The sequence below is a fragment of the Diuraphis noxia genome, unplaced genomic scaffold (assembly GCF_037042655.1).
Source record: "Diuraphis noxia isolate RWA-SAM2 unplaced genomic scaffold, SU_Dnox_SAM2 contig0002, whole genome shotgun sequence".
NCBI lineage: Eukaryota > Metazoa > Arthropoda > Insecta > Hemiptera > Aphididae > Diuraphis > Diuraphis noxia.
In genome coordinates this window covers 65,166,631-65,184,282 of record NW_028301712.1, presented here as the reverse complement: position 1 = coordinate 65,184,282, position 17,652 = coordinate 65,166,631, and the positions used below count along the sequence as shown (strand labels likewise).

The window sequence follows — 17,652 nt, the reverse complement described above, 5'->3', positions numbered from 1 at the left end:
AAGGTAGTGCCGTAGCCAGGGTTAGGATTTGGGGAGGGGAAAAGTGTATACAGTACTATCCCTCTGGAAATGCTGACTACGTCACTGAGTTAAATATGTATCAATCCAAATGATCGTAGACATTTAAATAGTATTTAGGTAACGCGTGACAAACCGATGGTTAACTTGGACTCTTTGAATAAAAATATCCTTAGGTGGTTCCCGATTTAAGTGTTTGCTCATCAAGTTGTTCTTTAGATTGTTGACCTCTTAAGAATATCCCTTATTATTAACATATTACAGGACCTCTTGAAATATTTTTCCGCCTATTAGATTTTTAGGACTTCGGTGGGTTAGGTTAGGTACCTCAAATTACGTACTTATTATTGTTAATTATTATTATTGAAAAGCTGTACTATGAACTATAAAATCTTACAACTATCATAAACAATGTGCAATTGGAATCGTATTATTTTTTTTAGTATTATATAAAACACTTTTCTAAACATATGAATCGTTAACTATGGTCATATTACGTGTGTTTGTTAAGTAACATGTGAGCATGTGGGTCAAGGATTCGTCACTAAGAACCCAGGTGGTCACCCATCCGGGAGCTAGTGACGCCAGGCGATGCTTGACTACGCAAACCACCGCGCCACACCAAGCCCCATAATACATTTTTTTGTACCCATATATTTTATTCGAAATATAAATGTTATTTTTGGTATTCAGCTTACATTAATATATATAGGTACGACTATTGCGTGACCTGCAGGCCAGAGGCATTTTTTTTTCGACGCACCAACTGCATAGCCTGGTTTTATCGTTTGATTTAAAACACATGGAAATAGGCCGATGATTCGTCACTAAGAACCCAGGTGGTCGCACATCCGGGAGTTAGCGATGCCGTGGTTGATGCGTTGACTTCAGAACAAGTAGGTAAGTGACTTCGGCCAACCATCCGTACTGCATTAGGCCCCAAATTTACTTTTTAAATATATAGAAACCATAACATAATTTATGAAATGAGATACATTTTATTTGTACGTCTATTTTTGATCAAGTTCAAGAAATGTTTTTTGTTTATTTAGATAATAATTACAATATGTATGTCACTTAAAATATTGAATAGATAATAAATTCCTACCAAATAACTATAATACATATTTTTAAATTATCTAAAATCTTCAATTAGATTAGTCAAAAAAGTAAACGACTTAAACTAGTACCTATAGTTTCTAATACTCGACAAAAAGTAAGTTTAAAAATGATGACGTCGGATCTTATTTCTTTCCAGTATTAGAGATTTGAATTAATTCTGTATAATATAAGTTGCTTTTTAATTCGTAATGTAATTACTATAAATCTTAGCCACATTAAAATGTTGTTTTTCTTTTATCTACACAATTTAATTTTACGAATCTTTATGTCACAGCATTGTATGCCTACTATTTGCCATGTATACCTACTCTAGAAGTCTAGAATATTATCATTCATCCAAGTTAAACAATGTGTTGACTTTAATTTATTAGTTTCTAATATTTCTCAATTTGTATTATATATGTTAAATGTTTAATGAAAAAAAGATATATAATCCAAGATTCACTTTTCTAAGGATATATAATCACACTGAATGTAACTTTGAACTATACTTTAATGCCTAATTATATATTTTTATTTTAATAAAGACCTATATGTATCTTTACGTATTACTATAGCAAGAACTTTGTATGTATTTAGCATATTATTTTCTGTAAACTTTATTTTATTTAACATAGGTAAATATTTTCATTAATTAAGGTGTAATTATCTATTGATAAAATGCAATATTAATATGAATGAAAAATAACATTTATACTAGGTAGTTGTTCAATCTTTTTTTTTTTTTTTATAGGAACAAACACAAAAAATGTAATTAAGTAATGTCTAGTGTTATAAACTTTTTTAAGGCCATATGCAACTGCATAATTCTGATGATTTTTTAGTAAATAAAAGTCCACCGCAGTTATTACTTATTGCTTTTACTTCCAATCATACCTACTTTTAAATTTATTATTTTAATAAAAGTTCTAGTCCAGTCCCGCAAAATCAGCCTACCTAATAATATATTAACACACTGCTATACTTGAATACTTTAAAAAGTATCTTTTACAAGAATGTAACAATCTAAACAATCAACAATCGAGAAATTTTTCAATTTCATAACACTTAAGTGGATGTCAGTACATTTATCATCTCTCTTTCTGGCTCATACACAACATACCAAATTTTGCATTCACAACAATATAATCGTAATATTTCTAAAATTAGAGTGAAATGCCTTCTTTTATAATTTAAGGGTAAATTATAATCTAGAGCATTCCATTTATATTATATTATATCATAAGAATAAGTTTATGAGTATAATGAGTTGCTCTAGAGTCCAGGGAACAGACAGAACAGACATTGACTTTTGTGGACCGATACACATTAAAAGTGGTGTGCGGAGGGTCACATCAATTAAATCTTATATTACAGTGTTTGTTTGCCTTGTCACGAGAGCCATTCACTTAGAACTAGTTTCAAATCTAACAACTGAAGCATTTTCAGCTGCCCTACGCCATTTCATGTCACGTCGTGGCATGTGCTCACATAATTATAGCATAGAACAGTGTTTCTATTGACGACGCGCGACGGGACTAATTTTGTTGGCGCTAACAAGGAGTTGAATGACATGTTCAAAAATCAGAAAGTAAAGTCAATCATTTAAGACACCTTATCCAATCAGGGTATTCAATGGAATTTTATTTGTCCGGCAGCGCCTCACCATGGAGGTATCTGGGAGGCGGCGGTGAAGTCTGCAAAAACTCATCTATATAAAATATGTCATAGTGTACTGTTAAATTTTGAGGAAATCGCTACCATATAGGGGGGCTATATTTTGTCGGAACTGTATTCTGTCTAAAAGTGGTTTGTCGGAACCGTATTTCGTCAGAACCGTATTTTGTTTTTGTCGGAAAAATAATTCATCGGGAAGTATTTTATCGGAATCGAATTTTATCAGAAAAAACTTTAGTGATTTCTAAAATAAAGAGTGTCTAACAATAAATGGTTCACTCCGTATAAAAAATATATTACTGAGCTTTCTCCCTTTAAACGATTCGTTTTAGATTCTGAACGAAGTGATGAATGTATTGATTTTACAATGATGTGTGTTTTTTTTTTTTTTTTTTTGTTTTTTTTTTTTTTGTGTCTGTGTACAGCATAACTAGTCGAAATAATGCTTCGATTTCAAACTTTGGGGGTGGTTTCCGATGTAAAATTGAAGATCCTTGGTGCATTATAGAGGTCAAAAGTAAACATTTTCCAACAGTTTTCAAAAAAATCGAGAAAAACAAAAAAAAAATGACAGAAAAACGGGAATTTTTACGCAAAATCAGTTTTCAACCAAATCGATTTTTTTATATGGTTTTAATTCAAAAAATAATCACTTTAAATACTTGAAATTTTCACCAAATGTTTATGTTAGTGTTCTCTATATACAGTTTAATTTTCAAAAATTTTTGACTTTTTTTGAGTTATTTATAGACCACTGAAATTTACACTTTTTTTGAGAATTTTTTTTTGAAGTGTCGGTAAAAAAATGTTGGACGACCAAAAAAACTTGAAAATTTAATACAAGGTTCCTTATGAGTTTTTCTTATTGTAGCTAAAAAAAATTAAAAATCGTAAGTCACAATTTTTTTTAATAAGCTTTTATAGTTCAAAATTTTACGAAATCTGTCGAAAACGCGATAATTTGAAAGTAATTTTGAAGTTGAAAAATCATAAAATTTTTTGCGTTTATAACTAAGGATTAAAAATACAACACTAAGTTCTCCATAAGTTTTCCTTCAAGTAGCTATAGAGAAAACTCAAAGTATCATTATAGAAAAAATTTTAAGTGCGTTTGAATTTTAAATTTTTACGAAATAGCGTAACGATAACGATTTATCCTGAAACGATTTTAAATATTTGTTATTATTCAAAAAGTATAAGTCCTAGATACTTGAAAATTTTACCAGTTATTAGGATTGGTATTTTCTTTACATGATTAAATTTTCAAAATATTTTGACTTTTTTGAGATATTTATAGACGACTGAAATTTTCAATTTGTCTGAAAATTTTTTTTTGAAGTGTCGATAAAATTTTTTTGGCCCTATCAAAATACTTGAAAATTTAATACAAAATTCCTCATAAGTTATTCTTAAAGTGATTAAAAAATTATAAGAATACATAGGCACAATTTTTTTTTATAAGCGTTTATAGTTCAAATTTTTACGAAATCTGTCGAAAATGTGAAAATTTGCAAGTAATTTTGAAGCTGAAAAATCATAAAATTTTTTGTGTTTATAACTAAAGATTAAGAATACATCACTAAGTTTTCCATAAGTTTTACTTCAAGTAGCTATAGAGAAAACTCGAAGCGTCATTATAGGAAAAATTTTAATTGCGTTTGAATTTTAAATTTTTACGAAATAGCGTAACGATAACGATTTATCCTGAAACGATTTTAAATATTTGTTATTATTCAAAAAGTATGAGTCCTAGATACTTGAAAATTTTACCAGTTATTAAGATTGGCATTTTCTTTACATGATTTAATTTTCAAAATATTTTGACTTTTTTTGAGATATTTATAGACAACTGAAATTTTCAATATTTCTGAAAATTTTTTTGGAATGGTCGATAAAATTTTTTTGGCCCTATTAAAATACTTGAAAATTGAATACAAAGTTCCTCATAAGTTATTCTTATAGTAATCAAAAAATTATAAAAATACATAGGCACAATTTTTTTTATTAGCATTTGAAGTTCAAATATTAACTTAATACGTAAAAATTACGGCAATGTTCAAATTATCTTAGATAGAAATTCATAAAAAATTTTCTTTTTTGATCTAAGATTTGAAAATTTAATACTGCTCAAATATATTTTTACAATAGCAGTTGAAAAATAAAATAAATGTATAGCCATAATTTTTTTTTTTACATGTATTAAAATTTTAATTTTGACAACATACGTAAAAATCACGAAAATTCGCAAATTATTATAAGCTAGAAATTCATAAATAATTTTCTTTTTAAACCTAAGATTTGAAAATTTAATACAAGATTCCTTACAAATTTGTCAATCTTTATCACAAAAAAAAATGTCCACCGGAAATTCATATTAAATTTTTATTAGCATTTGAATTTCAAATATTGACCAAAATTTGTCAAAACCATGAATATTTGCAAATTATTTTGTAGTTAAAAACACATAATATTGTTTGTATTCATATCTAAGGTTATAAAATTTAACACTAAGTTTTCCATACATTTTGCTTAAAATAGCTATAGAGAAAATTTGAAGCGTCATTAAAGGAAAAATGTTTTGAGCGTTTGAGTTTTAAATTTTTATGAAATCGCGTAATGATAACGATTTATCCTCAAACCAGGTATATGTGTATCTATGATAATAATATAAAGTATTATGAATTACGATAACTACATGCAATGTTTTTGGAAAAATTGATTAACCATGCCTTATTCAAAATGCGTCCTAATTGAAAAATAATTTATTTGTTTCAAAATAGAATATATGACAATATTTAAATATAATATATCCTAGACTGACAAATCATCTCCGTTCAAAATCGTTTTTCGTATACAATGATACCTATCATTGCATTCAAATTTAATCCCATCCATTACAGTAACCTACTGTACAGCAGAGCGACATCCACGACTTACCCGCTTTTTTTTTTTGAGTTTTTTTTATGTGAAATAGTTAGTGTAAGATTCCTAATTTATTGTGTAGAAACAAAATTAATATTTAATACTGTTAGTAGTTCAAGTATTTAAAAATAATAAGTTTTCCAATGTGATAGACGATAGTAGTGAATAGTGATACACTAGGTATTAAAATTGATTATAAATAGTATTTATTAGTAATTATTAGTAATTTGTTTAATAGCAAACAAGACGATTAATTTATTCACTAACAATTTATCGTGAAAAACTAATAAAAAATTAGTACCCTATTTACTTAGGTAATAAGTATTTTATATATTTTATAACTAAAAAAAATGAAATCTAATAAAACGGAAATTAATTTTATCAAATAAAAATCCCTTACGTAAAAAATTTTTAGCGTTAGTTAAGGTGTGTGGATGCATTGTCAGTGGTCACTGGTTAATGCTTGAGAGTTGAGACGTAAAGAAACATTAGGTGTAAGATTTTTAGTTACTGCTTACTGGTAATACTGCGTTTATGTAGTTATATATAATTATATCTTCCTTCATTACCGCCAACGACCATACCACGTTGAATACACCAGTTCTCGTCCGATCACTGAAGCTAAGCAACGTCGGGCGTAGTTAGTACTTGGATGGGTGACCGCTTGGGAACACTACGTGCCGTTGGCAATTTTTTATATTTTTTTTATATTTATAATATACAATAGCGTAAATAATAGATGGGCAAGGTGGGCAAACTCCACTGGCCCAAAGCTGATAAGGGTCTTCTAGTCTAACTAAAAATACCGTTTTTTTATGTTAGATTACAGATTTTGCAAAAAAAACAATAGGTAAACATGAAAATAATATTATTTTGGTAGGTATTTGAAATAAATTTCAATTTTAAATAGTGAAGATTTATCATTTGTTTATTTTTAAAAATTTAAGAGGTGTCAATAAATTTTATGCTACGGCCCCCTAAAATCCTAGTTACGTCACTTTCATATATTATACATAATAAAAATATAAATGGTATTTAAATACATTACATTTTTAAAATTTGTTATAGGTTGCTTGGTTGTCACTATTGTCATACACCACTTGCTTTTATGTTAAATACTTTTTAAAGCTGTAGTAAATCGTAAATAATGTGATTTCGCAAGTATATTATATATTATTGTTATTGTATTTATCTTCTTTTCATTTCTATGTGATTTACCATCCTTATATATTATATTGCGCACGCACGCAAATATAAAATATACGCATATATGTATAAGGACTCCTAAAATATAGTAAATTAACTTACCCTAATTTGACCACAGACTTGTCAGGTGTTGAATGAATGCAGGAATAAGAAGTAGGTGTAATGTTAATTCACTAATAATATAACCTTAATCAAAAATGCAAGTAATATATTATTGATATTAAATTAACACATTTATTATTTTATAACACAAAGATATTTTAAATATACATTAATAAGCTCTTCACGTATGACCATCACCAAAGCGCACGCAGGGAGCAGGGAGATTGTCGTTGTGTCCAAGAGCCGATGGTCGATGGGTGTCCTCCGAGTCGGTGGGGTAATTTATTTAAATAGGGTCAAGGCCCAAGGGACATAACAATATCAGACCACAGATGTCTATTATCGTACGAGCATAATATGTGTGACTGTGTATATAATAGTACTGTGTATAATAGTGTAGACATGCGCTGAGTGTATGTATTAGAGATTATGATTATGCTACTATTATAGTTATGAGTGATTATCTTTACAGAGCTATAATGGAAATGTTGTAGGTTGTAGGTATACATTCATCATAAACAGTTTTGTTCAACACATTATTATTTTAGTTATTACTTATTTCAACAAAAGTTTAAAATGTTTTTCTTGTAATTTTATGTATAAATACAATTGTACCAACTTTAAAATAAGTACCTGCCACGTCCTGTGAAATATAATTAATTAATCAACTTATAAGTATTCTACACGAAAAAGAGTAATTAGGATACTATAGTCCATATTTCTATAACCGACAACCGTGAAATAACTTATAACTTTATAAGTTTTTGAAGTGATTAAGTACTAAGGTGTAACCCCAAGAAGGCACAGTATCAGTTGTCTAACATTATAATTTACTATTATAATACTTTGATCAGAGGCTTTATAGTGTTTGAAAATTTCATTAAATTCAAAATTTTGAAAAATTTCTGTAGGTATATTATATTAATTTTTTTTTTTAACAAATTTTATTTTCACGTATAATTGTTATAACTCGCCATGACAAGTTTTTAATAATAGAGAAAAAATCATCAACTATACTCAATGGAGATTGTTTTCTTTGATTAGGTTATTGATAAATAAACATCATTAATATTTGTGTTAGAAAAAAGTTCATCACATAGTGAAATATTTCATACTTCAAACCGTCGCTGTACCCAAGATTTGTTTTCAGGGGGAGGGGGAGGGCTTAAACATTCCTATTTAATATTATAGGAAAATAGGAAATAATTTTAAAAAATATACACATATATAAACATATACTATTTGATGTATTATGCATTTAAAATATTGATGTAAATTGTCACAATTTTAAATCTAAGCTCACTCGTCAAGATTATTACTATGATATGAACCCATTACGTATTACTAAAAAACGTCTAAGCTGAGATTTCGGCGGGGGGGGGATTAAGCTCAAAAGCCCACACCTTGGATATGGCACTGCTTCAAACACTAGATAGGTTATCTACGTTAAACGCGTTATACACTGAAAGAAACAAAATATACTTTGGGGGTTGTCAGGATTCGTATACTAAAATGATGTAACACGGTTTAAAGTATCACTAGGTTTATTTAGTATTCAGAACAAACGACGCCGGGGCGTAAAACAATTATAACATTTAAAAGAGACGAGTAACGGCGGTGCGACCGAGAGCACATGCGTCGTGCTCTACGGTATCGGCGAAACAGGACCATAGACAAGTATATAATATACTATTATATATTAATATATATTATTTTTCTACCTTTATCATTCAAAATGTGTTTTAAATAAAATAAAGAAATAAAAAATTTTCTTTACTACTTGTCTACTGACGAACTTGCTTATAAAACTATCTAAGGGCGATAAAATAAGGGAAATATATAACATTCAAGAATTACCTATATACATGTATGATGTATCATTCATTTTCTAAAATTTAAATTTCCATAAATACTAATACTTTATAGAATAATAAGCGTTTGCTGTGTTTTTTTTTAAATTTATTAACAATAAGACATTCCTAGCCTATCTACATCTATATGGATAGTTAGTAATATTAATATTTGGCTATAAAATCAATTTCAACTGTAAAATATGCGTTACAATTTACAAATAATCGCAAATTATTAAAATCCAAGTACCTATCTTTTACGTAGGTATTTGACGAGGATTTTTATTATATATAAGGTCAAAAGGAAGTAAAAAATTACACTAAGATTCAATTTAAAAGTAATCCCTATAATAATTTATTAAAAACAATAAATTAAAATAAATAAAGTATAAATAATTAAAAAAAAATATACATAATTAATAGGTCAGACTACTATGGTACAAAGTGTATTGTTATACAAACAATAGGAATAAATATAAAGTATAATACTCAGTAAAAAAAAAAAATATATATATATAAATATGAAATAAAAGATTATTCTGATAATCCTGTTAAGAAGCCAATGTGGATCTGTATTGTATACGTTTAAATGGTCAATTTAAGAGACGAGATCTTTGTTTTTAATTGGATTGAAACCAAAAGAGAGGTGCTTTAGATTTTTGAATATGAAACTGTTAAAATAAGGGTTTTTTAAGTGGAAAACTATTATTTAATTTGTATGATCGGTGGAAACTGGAATTTAAACTTCGTTACAAGCCAAGTAGAGTTGACGACAGTCATCTCCAGATCGTCCACGTCTTCCAGCGTCATAATATACTTCGAAAGGTGCATTACCAGTCCTCTGTAGCAAGAAACTTGTTGCGTATCTATAATCATAAACAATTTATATATAATTATTATTTCAAAACTATCAAGCATATAAGCCAGTAATGGCGTAATCGTTACTATATCAAATACATTATAAATAGGTACATAAATATTTTCAATAAAAATGAAAATTTAAATATTAATAAATGTTATTTTCTTACGTTCCAAGCTGACAATATATGGCACTAGAACTTGATGTTTCGCCTGAACATTCTTTGTTAGCTTCGCATACGAATTTCTGAGCGCAAACATCATTAGCCGTATTCAAAGTTTTCATATATCCCTAATTTGATAAAAAGATTATTTTTAATCATTATTATTTCAAAATAAAATATTTATATATATATATATATGTATGTATCAAACGTATAATATCTTACTTTGAACATGGATAAGCTGGCTACAGCTGCGTCAGACATAGTGTCCTTTTTACCCAAAGATCTAGCCGACATAGATCTGTGACTGAATGATGTCTTCAAAGCATCCAAAAGATTCACAACAATATTGATGAACTGTTAACATGACAAATTCATTTGAAATATTATAATTAAAATTAAATCTAAAAAAAAACTGTTGCCAATAAAATGTTAGTTTGGGTGTTAGCTGAAGCAGTGTGTGGGTTTCTTACCTCTCCAGCTTGTTTGGCCATGGTGGCCACTTGATCGGGATCCCTGCTGCCAAGTACTGTAGATAAGACCGCCGCCAATACACCCTACGTACCGTGCCACCATATACCAATTCATTAAATATTTATAAAAAGAAGAAAAGCATGTTTTGATCCTAGGGACCGGGGACTCAAAGCTTATTAAAATACTACTTTATCATGAATATTAATTTAATGTTCATACAATATTATATATTTCAAATTTAAATACCAGTGAGTATATATTTAAAGTGTATAATGTATAATGTACGATGTATATATATGATATATACATATATATTATGCATAGTGCATACAAATCTTGTGATATAGGTATGTACATACTACATATATAGGTATAATATAAACGTTAACGGTGAAATTTTGAAAAAGTAATCTAAAAATAACTACATAGAAAGGATAAGCAGAAAAGTATATTTTATTGATGCTCTTCTCTATTGTAAAGCAAAAATAATAATAGCTCAATATATACCTACTATAGGTATTATAATGTATTTCAATGAGTAATTATTCATTTCTGCTAGTCTAAGAGTTTTCTACAAAAATATATGAATATCTACAGACTACAGTAGTAAATGCAATATTATTATAGCTTAAATTTTATTTTAATAAATTTTGTAAAATTTTAAATATTACCAAATTATATCGATTGCATGTTGTAGTAAAAACAAAAATTATCAAGCACATTTTTTTAATTCCAATAAAAAATTAGGATAGAAAATTGTGACATTTTATATAAATGTTATCAGATCATTTGAGGAGCCGAATGTTATTATTTTGAATCATCTACTTAAAACTATATAAATTTAACAACTTACCTAATTACTTATGCATTTATACTCAGAAGCTTATAATATTTATACAAAATAGTATTTTAACATTAATATTTAATATAGTGACAGATTATAGAAGGCGTATTTAAGTAAAGTTCTCATATACTATAACCCCCGGTCCAAAATTTATTTATACATTTTTTACGCTTAATGGATGGTTCAAAACTATAACTATGTATAAGGTATATTACATAATATTTTTATTAAACGATTATAAAACAAATTTATTTAAATATCTTCTTTTTTTTTAAATTGAACCATCCATTATTTAATGTTTTATATAATATATATATATATATACATAGTTTTTATACTTTATTTTAGTATTGTTTATTACCTGCATTGGCGAAGAGTTATCCACTTTGTCAATTCCGTCTCCAGCTACATTGCCACCACCCAAAAACGCGGTCAAAATTTTCAGACCTACAGATAACAAATTAGCCCAAGGCGATGTTGGAGCGATAGCCTAAAAAACAATGATAATTGTAAATTTAAAATCGTTAAAATAATTTTACATATAATTATATTCCAAAGTGTTCTAAATTCCATTCAATATCCATATTATATTTTATCAATCTAGTTTGTACCTGGTCACCGTCCAAAACATCAGATTTGCTTGGTCCTGCGGCTTGGCTTGCTGGATTAAACAGCATTTGCATAATCATTCCCAATACACTACTCCACGAAAAACCACCGGCCGCGTCTTGCTAAAATTAAAAACATTACTTTTTAATGATTTTATATTCTTCTTAATCATATTTTATCATCTAACCGAAATAGAATTAGTTTGCACGTCTTCCAAGTCATTACGATCTTCTACAATTCCGGTCGACGACACTACTTTTTTGCTAGCATTTGGTTTTTCAACAAATTTTCTCGCATCTTGTTCGGATTGATAAACCGGATAATTTCCTTGATAGACAGGATGTTGTGGTTCATACGAACTCGGTGTTTGAGAAGAACGATGTTCTTGTGGGTAGGTTAATACAGCAGGCGCCATCAATGTTGTTCCCATCAGGCACAGGAAGGCCCATCCTATAGCCTGTTTGTTGGCCATAATTTGATCTGAAAAAATAATTACACAGTTAGAATACAATTTGTAATGCAGTAAAGTATACTAATTTAAGTTTAATTTACATTTTACGCTCACATATTTAGTTTTAATATAGGCTAGAAAGGTTTGTGGATAATTAAAAAAAAAAAAAAAAAAAAAAACAAGAAAAGCGACCAATGAAAACCAACTTTTAAATATTAACTTTTATTAGTTAATAATTGCTATACCATATTATTTTGTTCTATAATATTTATGTATTCATTATGTTTATCCTTACAAATAATTACAATTATAGAACCGTTATCCTTATTTTCATGTTGCTATATATTTTTCATATTATAATAATATAATAATGAAGTAATAACACTAAAAAGATATTTGCAAACCGGTTTTACAATATTATACAATGTCTATTATTTGTGCAACTTTCTTCTAATGTCTATAGTGGTATATCTTGTCTTATTAGTTATTTTCGAGTTCAAAAACCTTGCATTTTACACGCCAGCGTCAATGACCCTGATCATTGAAATGAATTATTATTAATAACGTATCTTCGTAATAAATATTGAACTTGTAAATAAATAAATTATAGTGATAAGGCTACCCTATATGATTTAGTGCTTAGCGAGTATTCTAAGTACTTGTGGTAACAAATTATAACTTCTCCTAAAACTATTTTGTATATGGTTTAGATAAATACACAATGTGTATACATTATACAGTTTATTTATTTCAGCAATCAAAATTTATAAAATCGTTAATATTAATTTTAATCGTCAAAAACAATAATAATACAATTTTTTATGTCCTTATTTCCTTAGTAATTTTATATATATATATAAATAAACAAAAATACATTTTTTCAAATTTTTAATTATAAAAAATAATTTGATTAATGTAAAACAAAAATTTATAAAAGAAGAATATTGAATTCTGTATAATTTTGCATTTAAGAAAATTTAGACTTAGTTAATTAAGCATCATAGATAATATTATATTGTTAATTGTAACGTATTAATTATTATCATTAAAACTACTATTAAAAAATGTTTAAGTTAACAAAAATTACCAGTTAGTAACTTTTTTGTGCAATATAAATGCTAAATATAATTTGATTGTAATTTAACAATCATTAATTAATCGGAAATTTAATTGTAATTATATCATTTAAATTAGTTTGGGTACATATTTATTTGTTTACAAAGAAATCCTATAACATTATAATTGCAGGTAACTGGTAAAAACTTCCTAAATTACATCTAGTGAAAATATTTAGTTTTAGATTAGAATATATTATTATTTAATGAGTTGATTAAGTTATAATTTTATACCTAATATTTATTTAGATAATAACGCATTTAATCAAGAAAGGTAAGAACTATATATTTATTACCCAACCAAAAAAAAAAAAATTCGTAAACATAATTATTATCATTATTAATTATTATGAAATTGAAAGATACAATAAATACATTTTGTATGAATTACTAATGAATATTGGTTATGAACTATATTTTACATAATTGGTATAGTCTTAAAAGTACAAGTACATGGTCGTAATAACGATCCACCAATCGCCATGTACACATTTTAAACAATAATAAATACCTACCGTCCGACCTGCAAACACTTAGGCCTAATGGGTGTGTGGTCAAGACTCAGGAATTCCGTTTGGCCAATTTCTTCCTACTTAACCAATCGATTATATCTTAGTATATTATTATACACATTATACCTATCAAAATTATGTTTACGTGGTTATGACCTGATCTTCGATAAGAGAAAGAAATACTTTCGTCGCGGTTTTAGCATTAGATCGTGACACATAAGTATTGATGTATAGTTAGGTATATATAATTTTTTTATCGGATAATATTTTAGAGTAGCTATATATTTAATTGTATTGTCTTGTTGTGTCTAGACGCTTAGAAAGTAAACATGTTATGTAGGTGATCCTATCTAAAAAGTAAAAACGTGTCAAATCAATTGTTTTAAAAGGAAAAATAGACGTATCTACTTTTTTATGCTCACACGTACTCCATTTGATGAGCATATATTGTAGCTAAATAATAATAATATAATGTAGAATGTATGCCATGCAGATTTGGATTATAAATACATTTTGATTTCTATGAGTTAATTTTTATGGTAATGGAACGAAATCACTATCTATTATAATTTAAAATAAATTTATATTAATCTTGGCATACAATCACGCTGTGTGCTCAAGACAATAGATTAGACCGTTCACGTAGTGTAAACAAACATAATTCTAATTAACACAGTTTTTTTTTCATTGTATACCAATGGTTATGACTATTATGTATATATATCATTTTTAATTAACCCAATTCAACGGATTACATTTTTATAATTATTAAAGAAGAACAATAAATTAAAACTTAGGTATATTTTTAAAATTGGATGTGTTTGTTCTGTATATAGGTATTAAATCTGTAATTGTTGTAGTTTAGCCTTTAGGTAGCTATACAAACATAAATACCTATATATCAGTTGTTTTAACTATATAGGATGCTATTAATTAGTTATAAAATAATTATAATCTATTATACATAAACACTTAACATTAAAAGAAATTACAATATCTCCAAAACCATTTTTTATCAAACTTGTAAAGCGTGTAATTAATTGTTTAATACACAGTGTTTATGTATATAATAGATTATAATTATTTTACAAATAATTAATAACTTCCTATCATAGAACCAACACATTAAATTCTAAAAATATATTTTTTTTCTATGTAATGTTCTTTTTTAATAATTATCAAAATGAAATCTAATGAATTAGGCTAATTTAAAACGCTATAAATAATAGTAAAGATCATTGGTACAATGAAAAAAAAACTTTGTTAAATAGAACTTTGGTTTATACACTACGTGAACGATCTAATCTATAATCTATTATACATAAACACTTTACATTTAAAGAAATTTCAATAACATCTACAGAACCATTTTTATCCCTACTTTTAGATCGTGAACATCCCTTGTTTACTGTAGAATTTTTAAATAATAAAATTATAGTCTGAGATAAAAAAAAATAGTGTATTTTCAACTGAATGTGTATTTAAATATTTATTTGTACCTACATATAAGATATTATATACATAACATCAATTCCGAACATTAGGTAGGTACTAACCTACAAAACTATAAAAATGGATATTATTTAAACAGTGTTGCTTCGGAGATCTTAGGAATTCAACTGCCGATAAAAAGTGGCCCACGCTTAACCTTGACCACCATCGCCTGTGTCACGCACACGCAACAATAACCAAGTAACCCACATAGTCCGGTCAGTTACTTTCATTTAAATAATAAATACCAACCATACTTTTTCTTATTTAAAGACTGTCCCGTCATTGTTTTTACTTCCTCATAATAATATATTATATATATATATATATTTCGTTGACCTAGATTTTGGTACGATTTTCCAATAACCCGTAATTAATAATTCCGATGTAATATATATTATCTATTTTATATTTACAAGTAATAATATCTTTCAAATTTATACAAACTTACGACGATAATCGTATTAATAAATAATGAACTATAAGTCTATAAACAATAGGAACAATTTTGTACTGCATACATTTTATGTACCTGCATATACCTATATCTAAATATATATATATATATATATATATAAAGTATAGTTAACATTTATTCAAAGCTACGTATTTATGCCCGCGCATGACGTCTGGTATTAGTCATGATGGCGACTTTGTCGATAGATGTTTTCTTTGTACAAATTTCACTTTGTAATTGGAACCAATATTTATGCCTATGACACATAGTTGTTGGGAGAAAGTTCGGTGAAATCATCTCATCGACCTCATCGCATAAACTGATGTACACGGCGTCGCGTGAATCATATATTATTATAGTATAATATTATACAGTATACACGTAAACTACAACATTTTATATGAGTAGGTATATATAACTATTATAATAATCTACTGCACTTTTCAAACGTTTTACGTCATAGTACCTTTATAGATACCTATTATACCTATATTATTATTACACCAGTTTATCGGTATTTAATTACTTAATAGACCGAAGTATTGGACTAAACAGATACGTTGACCAGCCACAGACTGATTGCTTAAATAGATAATTATATAAAGTAGAAAAATAGTTTGGTATATTATATATATATAAATAATTAAATCACAGTTATTTCAAATTATTGTCTTGCTATAACGACGAAATTACGATACGGACATTGAGAACACAGCTATTTTCAATGTATTGATATAAAAACTAAAACATGCCGATTTAAAAAGAAACTCGTATAAACGCTATATATACATGAGATTTAATGTAATATAATACACACAGTTTATTTTTAGCGTGAATAGTTCATTGATGTGAAAAGTTTCTCATAAAATTGTAATACTAATATTAAATATGTAATATGTTACAACTTATAATAACGACATAGAATAAATACATATACATACTATCATAATATTATCGTTTATTACTATGTTAGTAGGTTGAATATTATACATTTTTAAGACGTAAAACTTAAATATTATTTATTTTTAAATTTTAAATTTTAAATAGATAAATCTAATACCAACTCAAAGGTACTGTATAGCAACATGTCACATGATATAGCGATCTGCTTGTTAAACAACTTAAATTTTTTTGACATCCTCTATGAGTAATGAGTTATAATATTTTAAATGTATAAAGTATTTTAAAATTGTTATTCAAAATATGATGAATTGATGAACGATGACTGTCTCCAGTATTAAAAGAAAAAATATATTACATTTACTACATCTAAATATTAATACTATTATTGTTCTTACCTGCGTTTAAGTCTCCAAAATATGTCCTTCTTTCTGTTGTCAAAGATAATGTTATTATACTAATATAACTATGAAGTAATTTTTAAAGTTGAAATATATAAACGTGATTTAAACAAATCTATAAATTCAGCAATATTGGAACTTCCTTTCCTCGGACGGTTACTGCGATGCGACTGACGGAAGGTAAATGGCCCCTGTATAGACTATAGAGTGCAACCGGTTCTCATTCCGGCAATCCCTCCTTGAACTTGTTCCGGCCTCCGCGAGTGACCCACATTTCACGACCATCACCTCCACCACCACTATTATTATTTATTCTTACCAACGCATCGTAACGATGGACGTCATTAATTTTATTTTTGAAAATGTCTTCCGTAGCAAAGATTAAAACACGAATAAATATATGTATGCATTTAAGATGTACATACACTTTAAACCACATAAAATTGTATATTATGTTCTTTAAACACAAATATCTGCCATACCTAAGTATATTCGTATGT

The 17,652-nt window shown here is 27.4% G+C and overlaps 1 protein-coding gene and 1 non-coding gene across 3 annotated transcripts; one reads left to right on the top strand and one right to left on the bottom strand.

Moving 5' to 3' along the window:
• Positions 1 to 6,288: 6,288 nt before the first annotated feature.
• Positions 6,289 to 6,407, top strand: LOC149058797 (5S ribosomal RNA). The gene has a single exon (XR_016190653.1). It is a non-coding gene; the product is annotated as a 5S ribosomal RNA (ribosomal RNA).
• Positions 6,408 to 9,202: 2,795 nt separating this feature from the next.
• Positions 9,203 to 17,341, bottom strand: LOC107166709 (uncharacterized). 2 transcript variants are annotated; one of them, XM_015515485.2, is made up of 8 exons: positions 17,150 to 17,341; positions 12,013 to 12,305; positions 11,828 to 11,947; positions 11,578 to 11,706; positions 10,372 to 10,455; positions 10,124 to 10,255; positions 9,905 to 10,026; positions 9,203 to 9,742 (listed from the first exon to the last, which is right to left on the bottom strand). In XM_015515485.2, the coding sequence occupies exons 2-8, from the start codon at positions 12,295 to 12,297 to the stop codon at positions 9,616 to 9,618; spliced, it is 999 nt and encodes a 332-aa protein (XP_015370971.1). In that variant the 5' UTR covers positions 12,298 to 12,305; positions 17,150 to 17,341; the 3' UTR covers positions 9,203 to 9,615. The 2 variants fall into 2 exon arrangements, with proteins under 2 accessions (XP_015370971.1, XP_015370985.1); XM_015515499.2 differs by lacking the exon at positions 10,372 to 10,455.
• Between the last annotated feature and the right edge of the window lie 311 nt (positions 17,342 to 17,652).

What these genes read in the sequence shown, in the direction of transcription:
- LOC107166709 (XM_015515485.2), bottom strand. Translation starts at nt 12,297, where the DNA reads ATGGCCAACAAACAGGCTATAGGATGGGCCTTCCTGTGCCTGATGGGA. An exon ending in TGCAAACTAATTCTATTTCG is followed by an intron (nt 11,948 to 12,012) that starts GTTAGATGATAA and finishes TTTTAATTTTAG; the next exon opens with CAAGACGCGGCCGGTGGTTT. An exon ending in ATGTTTTGGACGGTGACCAG is followed by an intron (nt 11,707 to 11,827) that starts GTACAAACTAGA and finishes ATTGTTTTTTAG; the next exon opens with GCTATCGCTCCAACATCGCC.